The sequence below is a fragment of the Monopterus albus genome, unplaced genomic scaffold (genome assembly GCF_001952655.1).
Source record: "Monopterus albus unplaced genomic scaffold, M_albus_1.0 scaffold51.1, whole genome shotgun sequence".
NCBI lineage: Eukaryota > Metazoa > Chordata > Actinopteri > Synbranchiformes > Synbranchidae > Monopterus > Monopterus albus.
The window spans coordinates 3,468,552-3,484,121 of record NW_018127931.1 but is presented as its reverse complement, the minus strand read 5'-3'; the positions used below and the strand labels follow the sequence as shown (position 1 = coordinate 3,484,121).

Below are 15,570 nucleotides of genomic sequence, written 5' to 3'. Positions count from 1 at the left end.
ACATGCAGCTTAGGTTGACTGGCCACTTTAAATTCCCCATTGGAGAGTGTGTGGTGAGTGTGTGTGGTTGTTTATGTCAGCCCTGTGATAAACTGGCAACTTGTCCAGGGTGTACTCCACCTCTTGCCCAGTGTCAGCTGGGATTGACTAAGGATACCAATTCAGGATAAGTGGTATTCTCCTCTTTTAGTGATGAATAATATGCAGTTCTGGAACTACAATGGGCTTTTTTATATGTTATTAAATTATCTTTCCAGGCTAGGCAAAATTCTTCTGACTTAAAGTTGAAGTAAGAAATTTGCATACACTCAGTTGACTGTGCCTTTAAACAGCTTGGAACATTCCAGAAAATGATGTCATGGATTTAAAAGCTTCTGATCGGCTAAATGACATCATTTGAGTCAATAGGAGGTGCACCTGTGGATGTATTTTATTTATAACACATTCTATTTAATCTGCCCTGTTCCATTCAAGGTTTGGTGACCTCCTCTCTATTCAGTGCAAAATTTCCCCATCCATAACCACCCTTCTTATTGTTTTTAATGCTGTTACTGTTTTCCTTGCCTCTGTAAAGCATTTTGAATTACCTCTGTGTATGAAATGTGCTATATAAATAAAGTTGCCTTGCTTTTCCTTGCCTTAAAAAGAAAGAGGGATAAATTTACATTCCGTCCTATGAATAATGGATGTAATGCATTCTTAATAAAACCAAAACAAAACAAAACAAAAACATGGTCAACTTCAGTGTATACTCTGCACAACAGACATATTTTGTACTGTCAGCTGCTGAGCATCTAGTCAGGCACTTTGCCTTGCTTAAAGGCATTAATGATGTTCAATCACCAATGAAGTGACAATGTGTGAATCCTAAATTTACAGCATAAGATAAAAATGCAGACATTTGTAAAAAATGTATATCATGAAAACATTTGCAATGCCCTGTCACTTTACAGATTAAATTTCAGTTTATACAAACTATACTGTAGTATCTGTTTCAAACTGGTTAGGCCTGTTGGAGATAAATGGCAGCAGTGTCTCAGGAGTGCAGCTTTCAAATCTTTTTTTAGGCAGTAAATTTCCACTCATGAGTCTGACAGAAATGTGTTGCTATGTCCTTACAGGAAAACAAATATTTTCGGCAAAGCCTCTGTGAAAATGGGATTCATGTCCAACTGTCATAAAGACATAAAGGTGTGTTTACTGACATTAATGCAGTGCAGGCACAAAGGTATGTAGGCCAGTGTTTCCCAGCCTTTTTTGTCAGCTGCAACCCCACTGTCTCACTGTTTAACTCCTTCATAAGCACCATTTATTCCAAATGGTCATTTAAAATGATAAACTGGGTATTATTTAACCATTAATCATATGAAGGTGAATATTGTTACAATACCATAATGTACCATACAATTGAGCTGCCAGTGCTTAATATACTTAAATTAGATTTGTATGCATACAGCAACCACTTGGAGTAGCAGATGCTGTAGGTATCAACCATTTATCCATAAATTGTATGTGCTTTGGGTCATGATCGAAAGAGCAAGATCCCGGATACAGGCGATTGTTGACTACTTCAACTAAATGCTAACTATTAATAACACTTTTAGCTTTCAGTAATTGATGCATCACTTTTAGCTATTTCAACCATTTATTCATTGCATGTAGGTGTTTAAATGCCGTCCCTGGTAGGCTAGTGGTTAAGACGCAGCACTCTCGCTGCTGTGGCCCGGTTTTGAGTCAGGGTTGCGTCAGGAAGGGCATCCAGCGTAAAACACATGGCAAATGTCAACATGCAAGTCGTCAGTGTGAAGATTGGCTGTGGTGACCCCTAAATGGGAAAGGTCTAAAGTGACTTTCTATTTAGGTGTTTAAATCATCAGCCATGTGGCAGCTACAGAAACAACGCCTGCAAGTAAAGCAGGTTGGAAATAGGGTAAGTGAATGTGTGTATTTTTGTGCAGGTCAAAGAGTTCATGTGTGGTTGGGTGTCTCTGTGCTTGTATGTATGCATGTGTGATAGAGACATGTGCGGAGTTAACTGGGAGGAGCTAAGCAGGTAAAGGAGGACAAGCTGTTGAGCCATGACAAAGCAGCAACAAAGACAGAATGGGAGATACTATGCCTGCTCACCTGGCAATAATGAGGCACTTAACAATGAGAGTGTGTTGATGTTAGTAAAATGATACCAAGCTTTTTTCTATTTTATGCTAATCTCAACTATCCATGCTGAAGTAAGACAGTTTTAGATAGAGTGATCTCCACTGACCAACTGTGCCAGTGTCCATACTCTCTTTGTATACTGTTAACCTGGCTGTTTGGGCACACAATCTGTCTTGCACAGAATTAGGCAGCTATTTGTGGAGCTGCTGGCTTAGTGCTGCCTGTTAACATTAAGTCCACGTACCATTCATATGCCTGACACAGCAACGTCTTGTCTCCCATAGAGATTACACATACATGCCAGCATAACCACCAGTACCAACACTAGGTCATGTACAAGTCCAAGTCATACTTAGACAGCTGAGCCACCAGTAATTAAAGGTTATATGACACTTTTCATTAAGTTCACATTTGAGAGTGCAATAAGAGACAGATACAGTAAAAGCAAGTAAAACATAGAAGAGGCCTAGATAAAAGCAAGTAAAACATAGAAGAGGCCAATAATCCACTGGAATGACAGTGACACAAAAATAATTTGCAATAAGACACTTGCATAGGTAAAGTGGCCCAATTTAAACAAGAACAACATGCAAAGCCAAATGCAAACTAGGTTTTAGTTACAGTGGTGAGGTGACTGCTGAGGAGGCAATGCAAGTGTTTTACTGTGTGTGTGTGTGAGAGAGAGAGAGAGAGGGGCAGAGCAGTAAGTGGTGAACCTGACAGCAGTCACATAGCCTCCCTGCCCACACAAGATGACCAGAGCCAAGACACTAAGTTTACCCATGATTCAGACTTGAGGGAATATTCCATTCAAATGGCAAATTTAAAGTGTGTATTTTTCAGTGTCTGGAAATTAATGAATGGGAGACTCAAGAGTCTAGGAGAAAAAATGACATGCCACTGCATACATCATCTGGAATGGCAAAGATTGAGTGCAATTGAGGATTAAGATTAAAAAGTTAAAATACTACTAATACGCATTTCTAATTTGAACCCAATGATGATGCTAAATGAAACATCAGGTAGTCACTAAAATCATCAGTAGTCATCTTCATTGGAACATGAATAATCAGGGAACTCAGAAAATCTGCAAATTTTATTTTTAATTTTATATTAATAAGTATAGTTTGGCTGACTCATTGAATTAGATGGTGGTCTGCTTGTTTTTATTGCAGTAGAGCCAAATGCCCATCCCTTAGGAAAAACATTTCCAGGGCAATAGAAGTATCAGATAATTTATGGAAAATAGTAGAAATGTCACATAAGATATTTAAATACCAGGTCTATGTTTAAACCAGCTGCTTTACTGTTAAATTCAAAAAGGATATACAGTAAGAAGCCAATGGTGCTCAAAAGCACACAGGTACAAGTTTCACAAAGGGCTGAAATGGACATAAATTAACCCACATTTTGGCACTGAGATATAGTTAGAATAGTTGAAATCAGTCCCCTTTTTTTAACTTTTGATACTTAATACCCAGGTGACCCATAAACTATTAACAGATTCTTGAATCACCAAGTAGCAATGTCAGTTGCTATAGGTGACTTGTGCAAAAGAATCTTCATCATCCAAACAAGCAAAGTGGCAGCAGGTCAAAGGATCAACACTGATGTTGTGTTGTTTAGCAAGCATATGAAGTCTCGTTGGCTACAGATAGGCATCAGAATAATGTCAGATTTTCCCCTCTGTTTTTATATCATCATTCTGTGTTTAGATGCCTGGCAAGTGGTAGGGAATCAGATATCCATTTGTATTCCCACAGATGTAAGATGAACAGGGGGCACAAGAATAGTAGTTCTATTTGAAAAGTTTAATATTCGTTTGCTGGCAGCTATATCAATTTCTTCTTGTGTATATGTACAGTATATATTCTCAGCTATATCGGTTAATTTCTTCTCATATAAATCATCTGTTTAGTAAGATCATTTCCTAGGCTACATAATTAACCTATAGTAAATACATATGATTCTATCCTGTATTTAAGTTGAATGTGTAATGTGGGTATTTTTGTTTTAGTTCATCAGGATAAATATTCAGGATAGATTTTATTGCTTTACTTAAACCATGCATAAACAGTCACCCATCTACTAAAGGCAGATTGAAGTGGTTTTGTTCTCCCATACTGTGGTGTACTGTATTTGAATGAAGATCAAAATATTTGATTAACCTCATCCTGCCTTCCATGTCCTTACTCTGTGGTGAATAAAACTAGTGCCTGGGAAGCTATCAAACAGTGTCAAAGAACCAAGCGCTAATGTCAGCATGCTAATGTGCTTGATGACAGTGCCAACATTGGTTAGCAGGTTTAGCATGTTTATCATTTAGTGTGGTGGCATATGCTGCACTATGACTGTTTATGACCTTTTGTTTTGTATAGATTTTTTTCCATTTTATAAATTTTATTTTATTTTATCAATGATTTATTTTGTCTTAACATTTTTTTCTGGTTTTAATACCTGTAGTTTTTAATGCTGCTAATGCTTCTCTTTGCATTTGTAAAACGCTTTGAATTACCTCTGTGTATAAAATGGTAATCCTCAAAACAACAAATGTCAACTTCATGGTGGTACTAGGAGGAAAGCCCAGGGATCCAGCAAGCCATTAGGATATGGTCAAAAAAATTACTTCTGATTTTACAGACTTGCCACATATGTATGTCACCATAAAGCCAGCCACATTACTAATTTGAGTTTTGAAAATGTGGTTGGTTGCAATATGTTAATATTACCTGCTTTTGTAAAATGTTGTCAGCCACATTTATCTGGACCTCTGTGTCATTTCAGAAACATAAATATTTCAAAATTCAAAGACCTGTTGAGTAATCAGTCAGTATATGATCAAATACTTTTGGCTTGTAAAATATATATAAATTTTTTTAATCTACCATGGAATATTTTCACCACTATACTTCCAAGTGCAATTATCCAACTTTGTGCTCAATCTTGTTGGAGAAAGGAGGTTGTTTTATTATCCACACTGATGTAATATTTCCTAGCAACATCCTGAAGGCACCTGGTCACAATTAGACTGATAAGCAGCAGGCAGCTCACAGTGTGTGACTCATGAATCTTGTCAATGTGTGAGACACTGAAGGCAAAAGTGCCAGAACACACTGTATAGTCTGCAGATGAACTCCATAAACAGAAACAGGAAAGACTAGGCAAAATATTAATGTTGGATTTGGGCCAATGAAAACAAACACCGTATTTTCCCAGAGTGACTTTATTGGTCCAGCAAATGCACAAATCAAATGTACAGCACACTGTCCTCTCATTCTTAGACCCTTAAATTAAAACAGTTGCTTCAAATTGTTTTCCACAACTACAAATAAATAAAGAATATAATAAAAGATGACAAAAACAAATTTCAAGTAACATGCTAAAAGATTTACTGACAGGTAAGCAGCAGCTTCCTTTCAAGAGATGGTGCTCTCCATTCTGTCCCAACACATTAGTACAAAAAACAGCTACACATACTTTCATTTGAACCACAAGCCTCTCATGAGGCTTCCAAATCATGTCCGACATATCTCCAGTTACACCCATATGTACACTAAGATTTTACAAAGATGTTATTAACAGGAGGCATTGTTATGATAAAAATATACTAGGTGCTTGGATTTGTGCATAGCAGACAATGACAACAAAAACAAAGTTTCCCCTCAGTGTTGAGAACTAAATAAGTAACATGTACTGTAGCTTTTAAACAAAATAAGGAAAAATATTTTTACTGTGTAAAATAAAATATTGAAATTATATGTGGAGCTATTAGATGAAATATGATACCTCTCCTCAGGTCCAGAGAAACAGCGGGCATCAGGCTTGCAAAACAAGCATTACAGGCACTCTACGGCATTTACCGTGAAAACCAAAAACTGTGACACATAGACCAGTCAAAAGTATCCCCACTGTGCAAAATGAGCTGCTTCTTTTGTAGCATGTCGGCATAAAAGTGAGTCAATTAAATCATTAGTCTCTGCCACATTTTAGAAAAACGTGAAAAATTAAAGTTTGCCATTTGAACTAAATCCTATATTGTTCTGATAGTTAATAACACAACCATAAGAGAACTATTAAAAAAAACTGCTTAAAGTTTTATCAGTGTGCGAGGCTTGGTCTTTGAGCTCTCCATTAAGTGGAACAAACTGGTTCTCCAGAAAGCCATCTGAGCTGTGGGATGTGACAGCAACAACTGCTGATTTAAATAAGTCACAGTTTGCCTCTGGCAGCCTGAGTGACGTATATACAGCTGTCACACTAAAAGCTTCCCAGTCTCCGAGAGAAAGAAAATGTGACAATGGCAAGAAGCCATATCTGACAGAACACCAAATTAAGTTGATCCTTGAAATTTAACAGACTGAGAATGTTGCTTTTCGAATGTACTTCTTTTCTCATGTTGTTTTCAGTGATTGAAATTCTGGCCATTTGAGCCAGTACAACTTCAAAGGCAGGGCTGCAGGACATCATGGCAAACAGACAAGCTCCTCCTCAGGTTCTGCAAACACAGAAAAGTGCACCAATAACAGATTTGAGATGCATTCTGTATTAAAGGCAACTATTAACTATGCAACACATCACATTTATCCACCAGGTCTTCAGTAAAAACACAAAAGAGAGGTCTTTTATAAATATCCCCTGGCCTAAACTTAGGCCCTCATTTCCTGATACTTGTAGAGGCTATAAAATCTGGCACTGTGGTAATGAGAGTGTGTGTGAACAGGTTGCAGTGGCTGACTGTCTGTGCCTGCACTGCATTAATCCTCAACTGGGGGGAGGTGATAGTGGTGTGGTGGGTAAAGCAGTCGTCTCCCAGCCGGAAGGTTGAAGGTTCGAATCTCGCTGCCTGCAGTCTACATGTCAAAGTGTCCTTGGGCAAGACACTGAACACCCCCGTTGCCCCCGATGGTTAGAGCCATCAGTTGGCAGACGGCTGCCATCGGTTCTGTACCGGAAACAAATTCCTTGTGTGTAACATACTTGGCCAACAAAGGTGATTATCCTTATCCTAACTGATTGTGAATGAAGTAGGCAAGATCAGCACTATTCACACTGTGCCAGCAAAAATAACACTAACTTGGATAATTCAGAACTTTAGCTGACTGTAGCAGACCTAGTAATCCTGTCAATGAGAGCAACAGACTGAAAAATAACTGAACCAGCTCTCGGTTTGTTAGCTAATGACGGTCGTCAGATAATACATGAATCTGTTTCTGTCCTGTCTCAAAATGAACACTAAAATGGACATATGCATGTAGTTGAAGCAGCCACTACTGTATGGGAGAGTATTTTTTTCTTTTATTAATATACAGTATATTTATGTAGTGTATATCTCTATAATGGCTAATGAGCATGGCTAGTTTCAGCTGGTCCTGTTAGGGATTGCCACAGCGAATAATCGGTTACTACAATGACGATTCGCATGGTTTGAGATTTGGTAAGATTTTTACGCCGGACGCACTTCCTGACGCAACCCTCTCTATTTATCCAGGATTGGGACCGGCGCAGAAGTCACTGGAATGAAACCTCTGTGGCTAGAGGTTTCCCAACCAGGAATCTAACCCGGGCTGTAGCGGTGAGAGGGCTGAATCCTAGCTACCAGGCCATCATGCATCGTAAATGCACCAAAATGGCGCATTTACCCAAAACTGATGACAACTTCACATTCTTGATAGTAACAAGCAGAACACAGTGATGACTATAAACAGGAAAGCCAAAAATGTAAACTGGGCATTAAGAGCTCCCTATGAATAAATACAGTAGTGGGGCTGTCCTGACTGGCAATTTTTGGGCTCCAGATATTCAGTGGAAATAATCAGTGAATACTCAGGCGGTTGGCATTGTGCTGCAGGTAAAAGAGTGCAGATGCCTATGGCACTGCTGTGCTGCTGAATTTTGGAGGGGTGGGCTCAAATATTAAAATTGAAAGTTGATTACCTACCCAATAAACAAATATCTGATAAGTTGGATATTCAGGTCCACGCCTATATAGTAGGAAAGAATTTTTTCTCCCTTTCCCTCAATGCCAGGAAATGTACAAAGTATCATTTCCTCTTAATCAAGTCTGGGAAAGTACAGACCTACTGTAACAAGAATATACTGTTTCTTGGCACAAAAAATAATTTTACTGAAACTGCTAGCACAGTGTACTGTACATAAGACCATGAAAGGTTCAATATGTATATTTTTGTATTATAAGCAAAATGTACAATGTTATTTGTTTTGATAATTACATTTACAAATGAGATTTAAGAATGAAAACAACTTAAACATTTGCTTCTCTCGGTTAAGTATTATACAAGTCAGGGAAAAGAAATGTAAAACAATGAACACAATGGAAACAACAGGACGAGAGTGGAGGATTAAGATAGACAGGGCAAGGCAGCCAGAGATACTGCTCGGAGCAATACTTACAGGCAAACTGCCCAGCCAGTGCTGTAACGTGCAGAGGAGAAGGAAGCAGAGGAAAAGCAGACAGGACAGAAGTAAGTGAACAACTGTCAAGGAAGAAACTGCTGGCGCAAATGTTTCATTCTGCTTTTTTAGTGCTTCATGATATCATAAATATTGTTCAAATGGTTGTCCATACTCAAAAAGAATTCTCTGCAGAAGCACAAACTACTTTTTAAACCCTTTTTCAATTGGCATAAAATATCAACTTCTCAAAACTTAAGTATAAATAATTTGGTCCTCTTAAAGTATGTTTTTGATTAACCCACCTGTCCAGCCAGAGTGAGAGGAAGGTGTGAGGGGCTGCAGAGCGCCACTGAGGCAACAGAGGGTGGCAGCTCCTGGATGGGAGCCTCATCCAAGTCATCAATGCGAGGTTTCTTGATATGTGACTCAGGGCTTCTCAAAGGAGTCACACTGTTCCTCCTGATCAAGGTACCAGGACCCCTCTTCACGTCCTGCAGGGTCAATAAATGTTATACATACGAGGCTTAGAGTCAGAAATCAAGTAGCTAATGGAAGTATTTGTCAGAGCAAAGGAATATGTAACTCTGGGTGGTTTCATGTAAAAAGACAAAAATGATTAATAGGTATCAACAGGAGTACAATAGCGGCCCAAGATTTATCCAGTTCTTTGTAACATTTCCTGTTCTAATGAACCATTCTGTCACCTACAATATTTTTTATTGCAATATGAAATAACACATTTACAGGACAAAGGGCATAACAGATGATAAAACAACACACATTAACAAAAGAGACAAAAGGATTCTTAAATTTAGTTTGTGTGTGGAAGTCTGTAGTGTGGGTGTATCCAACCCTATGCAGTCTGATACTCAGTATATATTAAAGAAAATTTTAATGTAACCAAATAAATTAATAAATTCAGGGGAAAAGGGGGGAGGCCCCTGACATTGACAGGAGAGACCTGACCCAATGTGTGGTGTGTTCCCATCCTAAACAGTACACAGACCCTGAGGACGGAGCTTGTCTAAGAGGGTGTCAACGGATCAGTGATGCTATACGTAGTTAAACGAAAGGAAACATTGACCTGGCCTTCCTCTCCCATGCTGTGCACCCTGGAGACCCCAAGAGTGACCCCAAATTGCATGCCCCAGCTGCTGGGGACAGGGCGGAGCATCCCCTAATACAACTCGTTTGTTAATTGTGGAGAAAGATGAATGGGTAAATTAGACAGTCAGAGAGAAAATGGATGATTGTAATAATAAAATAACAATAAAAGATAAAAAAAATAATAAAGCAATTTTGATCATATAAATAAAAAGGGGGAATGGGTTATATACTCTGTTAATCTAGTTTGATTGATCGGCGTGGTATATACAAAACAGTAGTTAGGACAATGAAAAATAACGAGATGGAGCCTTGTGTCATAGTAGTACCCTTACAACAATAATAATGATTATTCATTCTCCAACTATCGTAATAATCATACATTGTTTTATGACTTCTGTAGAATGCCAGTTTCTTGTGCTGCTGTCACCCGCAGTATTAATGAAGAATGTGACAGTTCTCTAGCAATGAGCAAGAGATTCCTAGTAATCATTTCATCAAGAATTACTGTACCTCAGGTCTGTCTCTGTGAGTGTTTACTGCCTCCACATTCAGAGAGATGGACTCCACTCTGCAGCCATAAGCGACTGGGGTGAGCTTCAGTACCGTGTGGAGGGGACACTTCAGGTAGGGCATCTCATCTGGAATGGCAGGAAAACAGAGATATGAACAGAGATGCAGCAGTTTGGAGTATCATTATTTAGATTTTGACAATAACCAGAGGATCTGTAGTACTTACCTGCACTCTTATCCAAAAAGTATGCCAGCAGGCAGCGCATGACGGCCTGATGGCAAATAACTAGAATGTTCTCCTGCCTTTCCAGCTCCATGATGACTGGCTCCATTCGCTGGACCAGGTCCTGGTAGGACTGCAGTCAAAAAATTAATACGTTTATTTGATCATAAATATATCCTATCTTTCTGAAGTAGGGTGGCATTTTTAGGACAAAATCCTGGACCACAGCAATGTCCTAAATCATGAAGACAGGTCCGATGTGTGTCGACTGTGTGTACCTCTCCAGCAGGATAGCGGTAGTAGTATTTATCTTGATCTCTAAAAGCAAACTCCTCTGGGAATTTCTCCTTCACTTCATCATACGTCAACTCCTCACATACACCCTAAAAAAAAAAAAGAATACAAACATAACATTTCAGTTTGTAATAAGAGATATCATTGTGTAGTCTAAAAATGTGTTAGGGTGACACTCACAGCATCAATCTCATTTAGTGCCTTCCACTGCTCATATGGGACTCCCAGGTGCTCAGCGGTCTGGATGCTGCGACACAACTGGCTGGTCCAGACCCTCAAATCCTTCAGCTGCTGATCTTCCACAAACTTAGCCAGAGCAGCTGAAAACTACACCAGGGCAGGAACAATATTTAAAACCAGAGGTTTACCAATTATAAAAATCTTGTAATTTTCTCTAGAGTACTGTCTGTGGCTATTCATACCCGTCGTCCCTGTGTCGAGAGGCCAGAATCGCCACCCAGTCGTCCTTTCAGGTTGTCAGTGCTCTCTCCGTGCCGACACAGGTAGATGGTTCGGGGTTGGACGTGGATGTTCATCAGGTAGTAAACTATCTTACTCTGGATATGATCCTGAATCTGGTTGACAAGGAACCGACGACCTACATCAATGACCTTAATGAAGGAGAGATCCCTGAAGGAAGAGAGCATATAAGACAGGATGAACAATCAATTTGCACTGACACAGTAATGTTCTCAAAATGCTGTTGATTTACCTATCATGCTGATCAGGGTCTAGAGGTTGGTAGCTGGCTTTGTAGCATTCAATTCTCCTCTGGAAATCCAATATGGCATCTGTCTTGTTGCAGTCCCGGTAGTCTGGACAAGACACCTTCACATCCTTGCAAAGGGAGAAAGAGCATATAATCAAATAACACACCTGATGCCACAGAGTTATAAACATTTTAAGGCATTTAACACGGCGCAAGAATGCCATGTGACATCATGTTTGTGACTCACCATGATGTTTGAAGCAATGATGCTGGGATTGTCACACACAGACTCAATGAAAAAGATCTGGTCAGAAAAAGCAAAAGTCCTTGAAAGTTGCTGCATTGTCAGTGACACCAAACCTCAAGTTGCTGTAACAACACTTACCTTGAATCCATTCTCTTTGCCAAACTTGAGGATCATTTCCCGTCTTTCTCTTGTTGTGTTTGTGGCATCGAACACCTACAAGAAAAATAACAGGGATTTGCAGAAGATGGGTTTTAGAGTAAGAGTTGTTTCATCAAGCCATAAAATGAGGACTGTTTTTGAAAACAATTAATGATGGGAAACTCACTGCTACTTGACCTCCTTCATCCTTCAAATAGGACTTGACATCCCTCAGAGCTGCTAAGGCACACTGCCTGAAGAACAAGGTGGAGGAAATATTAATTTGTTGTTACAGTGATAAATAGTGCTACACTGTGTGTGTGTATGTGTGTGGGACTTACTGCCTGATTTTCACAGCACACTCATTATCAGGCCTGAAGAAGTCATAGGAGCTGTAGTTCTTGACTGCCTCTCTGCGGTACTCCCCCACGTTGAAGACTATAACACACATGGAAAAAGAGAGAAACAATAATGCAATAATGATGTCCTGGAGGGAGAAACAAAAGTGCCATTGTATAATTGATAAGCTGCTAAACAAACTGTGCTAGGATTGAAATATGTGGGGATGTTTGTATGTTGTATACCTTTCGTGGGCATGCCAATCCAGTTAAGGTAGCGGGTGAGTTTCTTGGAGATGTACGTCTTTCCTCGAGCAGGCAGGCCAACCATCACAATTACAGTGGGGGGGTTGGCGAAGTGCGGGGTGCCAGATGCTGTGATTGCAAAAGTAAATATTTTACTTTCTGAACGTAGTGGATGAGCAGAAGAAAATGAGGACAGAATTAAGACCTTGTGCTCCAACAGCAGCCAGAGAGCCAGGAAAAATAACTTGCCACCAACAGCTGCAACTTGTCTGAATTTAGTTAATAGAACCATGTGGACACAATCCCAGTGAGCATTTAGCTGTCTGCTGCTGTCAGACCCACTCTGTACTTCCACCTCACTGCACAATCTGACCCACTTCTGTACACCATAAACCGGTTTACACGAGCCAGGATGGGTTGTGCTCATTTGACCAAATACACTGTTCACTGTTGCTACAATGAGGGGTTTGGCAGAGTCACACAGGTTGTTGACTATACATGAATACATAGGTCAGTGAAAATGTAAAATAAGTTGTTTGACTGAAGCAATAAATACTAAAACTGTTAAAAGAAAACTAAAGACACAGAGCTCATACTAAATGTCTGCAACTACACAAGTACCTTTTTGGACCAGATATCCAGGGCCCTTTCCCCTATTCATCACTGCAACTGCAAAACAACAGTACATATCACCTGATAATTTATTAAGAGCTCTAATTTACACTTCCTCACACCACTGCTAATCTTGTTTCCATAACATAAGAGCCACAATGATTAAACAGAAAAAACAAAACAAACAAAAAACAGATCAAACTCTAAGTTGATGCTTGGATATTTGGTTCATCCACCCTTGCCCAACCTCTCTGCCTCCATCTCCATCTCATCTACTGTATCCCACCTCTGTTCTTCAAGTGTCCATGCCTTAAAAGTCTTACAGGAACTTTGAACTTACAGGAAAGGACTTGGGGTAGATTTGGCTAAAGTCCCAGATTAGCTCTGTATGATGAAAAAATTGGATCTGGTTCAACTTTCACCACACCTGATGGTGACATCATCAGGCAAAGTCGCTATGTTGAAGAGTCTTGTTTATCTTGTTACCAAGAGCATTCCCTGCCATTCACTGTCAAATCTGGGCCACAGTTAATGCACCATAATGATACACCATGCATTTTTGTTAGTACTGGATGGTAATTTTATACAACAATGCTGACACACTGGTGGTAGAATTGGTGCTAAGGTAGAGTAGGCTATGTTAGCAGCATGGCTAACCAAAGCACAATGGAAACTCCTAGGCTGGAAACATAAAAGAGCTACTTGCTGACTTGTCACAACGTGGGCATATCATACAAGCCTACAACATTCCCCCTGAAACCCCTCACCACAGACATCGTTAGACCCCTTTTATTGGGCCACCTGCCCCAGTATTGATCTGCTGTGCCCCAGTAAAATCACACGTTTGAGTTTCAACAAACATCTATATTTGGCAGTGGATTCATTTAGATCGATAATAAAGGGAAAATAATTGATTTGTTCTAATCCAGAATATCAAAGCACAATGCAAGCTGAGGCATGGTGGTCAGGGTTCATACACCACAGTGCACACATATGCACATTGTAGCTTGTGCATTGCAGCATGTATGCAGTAATCCATGTACTGGTGGACAAAACCAAACAAAGGAATGAACTGCAAGTGATGGTTAAGTTTTTGAATAATACCGATGATCTCAAACATTACTGACTCATGTAGATGGACATAAGAAAATTCTTTAGAGGAAAATGAGAAAGGGAAGAAGTTTGGAGAGAAGAGGATGAGAGAGGTAAGACCTAACTATAGTTAGCAAACAAGATTACGTTAGTTTAGTTAATATGCATGTAAATAGGCGCGGATGTTGAATGTGAAGTAAGTTAGATCTCTTTACATCAATACATGTGATCAGCTGGACTATTCTTAAAATGCTATTTATCAGTATACTACATAAAATAAAATTAGTGCCAAGTATGTTTTATAGTACATCACAAGTTAATGCTGGACTATTCATTCTGAATTTTAATGAATATAATATTTGATGCTCTTGTCACAGAGTCCAAAGGAGGAAGGAAAAGCTGTCTATGCCATCCATTGCACAATACAATTTTGTAGGTGGAGCATTGCTATGTTATGGGGCCTTGTGAGTTACAAAAAAAGATTATATTGTCTTTTTTTAAATTAATGATTTGTTGATTAACTTGTGAAAGTTTGAATTTGACAAATCAAACTGGGGCTGCTTGACAAATTATTGTGAAATGCAGAAGAATGCAAAGAACTCTACAATACAGGGCAAGACTTTTAGGCCATAAAATCATGTTAAGAATGTTCTTAATGTGTGTTTAAATATTTTCATAAAGGTTATCTCTACATTTTTATCTTTACCAGTAGTTGTTTCAGTTTCAGTAGCAGCAGTATGGCTGTGGAATAGTGGGCTAAGCAAGGGAAGTTCACATAGCACATTTTATTCATGGAGCAGACATTCAAGAAAAATAATTGTGTGATTTGAGTAACAGGGGCTTGTGCCCCAGTAAAACTTTGTCTAGCAACACCCCTGCCCCTCACCCCCATGACCAATACAGACCCTTGCATTTTTACTGGATCAGTCTGATTGCCCACTTACACCCAAGTGAGGGAGAAGCAGTTCTCCAACAGGAATGGTGGTCTTCCCACATCACTGGTCAGTACACAACAATATCCCATCAGTAAAAGGGTGAATCCAGGGGCCTGTTGCACAAAACTAGGATAAGGGATTAAGCCGGGATATCTTGGTGATCCTGGCTCAACTTATCCGTGATCCGGTTGCACGAAAGCTGGATTAGATTTCGGCAGGATGTTATGGTATAAATTACCATGGAGATTTATTCTGTGGAGCTAGCCTGCTCCAGACCAGGCTAAGTTCCAGGATTTATTTAATCTCACCCCTCATGTCAGTCAGCAGTCACCATAAACGGAGACCAATAGTTATTTCACTGCACACTATACATTGTTATCACATATAATTAGACCCACTGTCATTGTTTAAACGTTTGTGATCATTAATTTCAATCATTTTGGATAAATGATGATTTTTAGATGATGTTGCTATCATTAGATAATTTAAGTTTCCCATAGACTATAAGGCTATATATAAAATGATAGAATATTAGGGCCACAGAGGGA

At 39.3% G+C, this 15,570-nt stretch overlaps 1 protein-coding gene across 2 annotated transcripts in view; it reads right to left on the bottom strand.

Moving 5' to 3' along the window:
* Positions 1 to 5,362: 5,362 nt before the first annotated feature.
* The window catches only part of pfkfb3 (6-phosphofructo-2-kinase/fructose-2,6-biphosphatase 3), a 21,578-nt gene continuing 11,370 nt past the window's right edge, over positions 5,363 to 15,570 (bottom strand). The window contains exons 2-15 of one of the 2 annotated variants that reach the window (XM_020601415.1): positions 12,384 to 12,512; positions 12,141 to 12,237; positions 11,987 to 12,053; positions 11,800 to 11,874; positions 11,662 to 11,718; positions 11,418 to 11,542; positions 11,128 to 11,335; positions 10,886 to 11,032; positions 10,690 to 10,794; positions 10,415 to 10,544; positions 10,189 to 10,316; positions 8,874 to 9,062; positions 8,569 to 8,589; positions 5,363 to 6,652 (exon numbers count right to left, since the gene is read on the bottom strand). In XM_020601415.1, coding sequence (XP_020457071.1) covers positions 6,599 to 6,652; positions 8,569 to 8,589; positions 8,874 to 9,062; positions 10,189 to 10,316; positions 10,415 to 10,544; positions 10,690 to 10,794; positions 10,886 to 11,032; positions 11,128 to 11,335; positions 11,418 to 11,542; positions 11,662 to 11,718; positions 11,800 to 11,874; positions 11,987 to 12,053; positions 12,141 to 12,237; positions 12,384 to 12,512 — 1,532 coding nt within the window. In that variant the 3' untranslated portion in view covers positions 5,363 to 6,598. The remainder of the gene's footprint in view (positions 6,653 to 8,568; positions 8,590 to 8,873; positions 9,063 to 10,188; positions 10,317 to 10,414; positions 10,545 to 10,689; positions 10,795 to 10,885; positions 11,033 to 11,127; positions 11,336 to 11,417; positions 11,543 to 11,661; positions 11,719 to 11,799; positions 11,875 to 11,986; positions 12,054 to 12,140; positions 12,238 to 12,383; positions 12,513 to 15,570) is intronic. The other variant, XM_020601416.1, reaches the window with a different exon arrangement.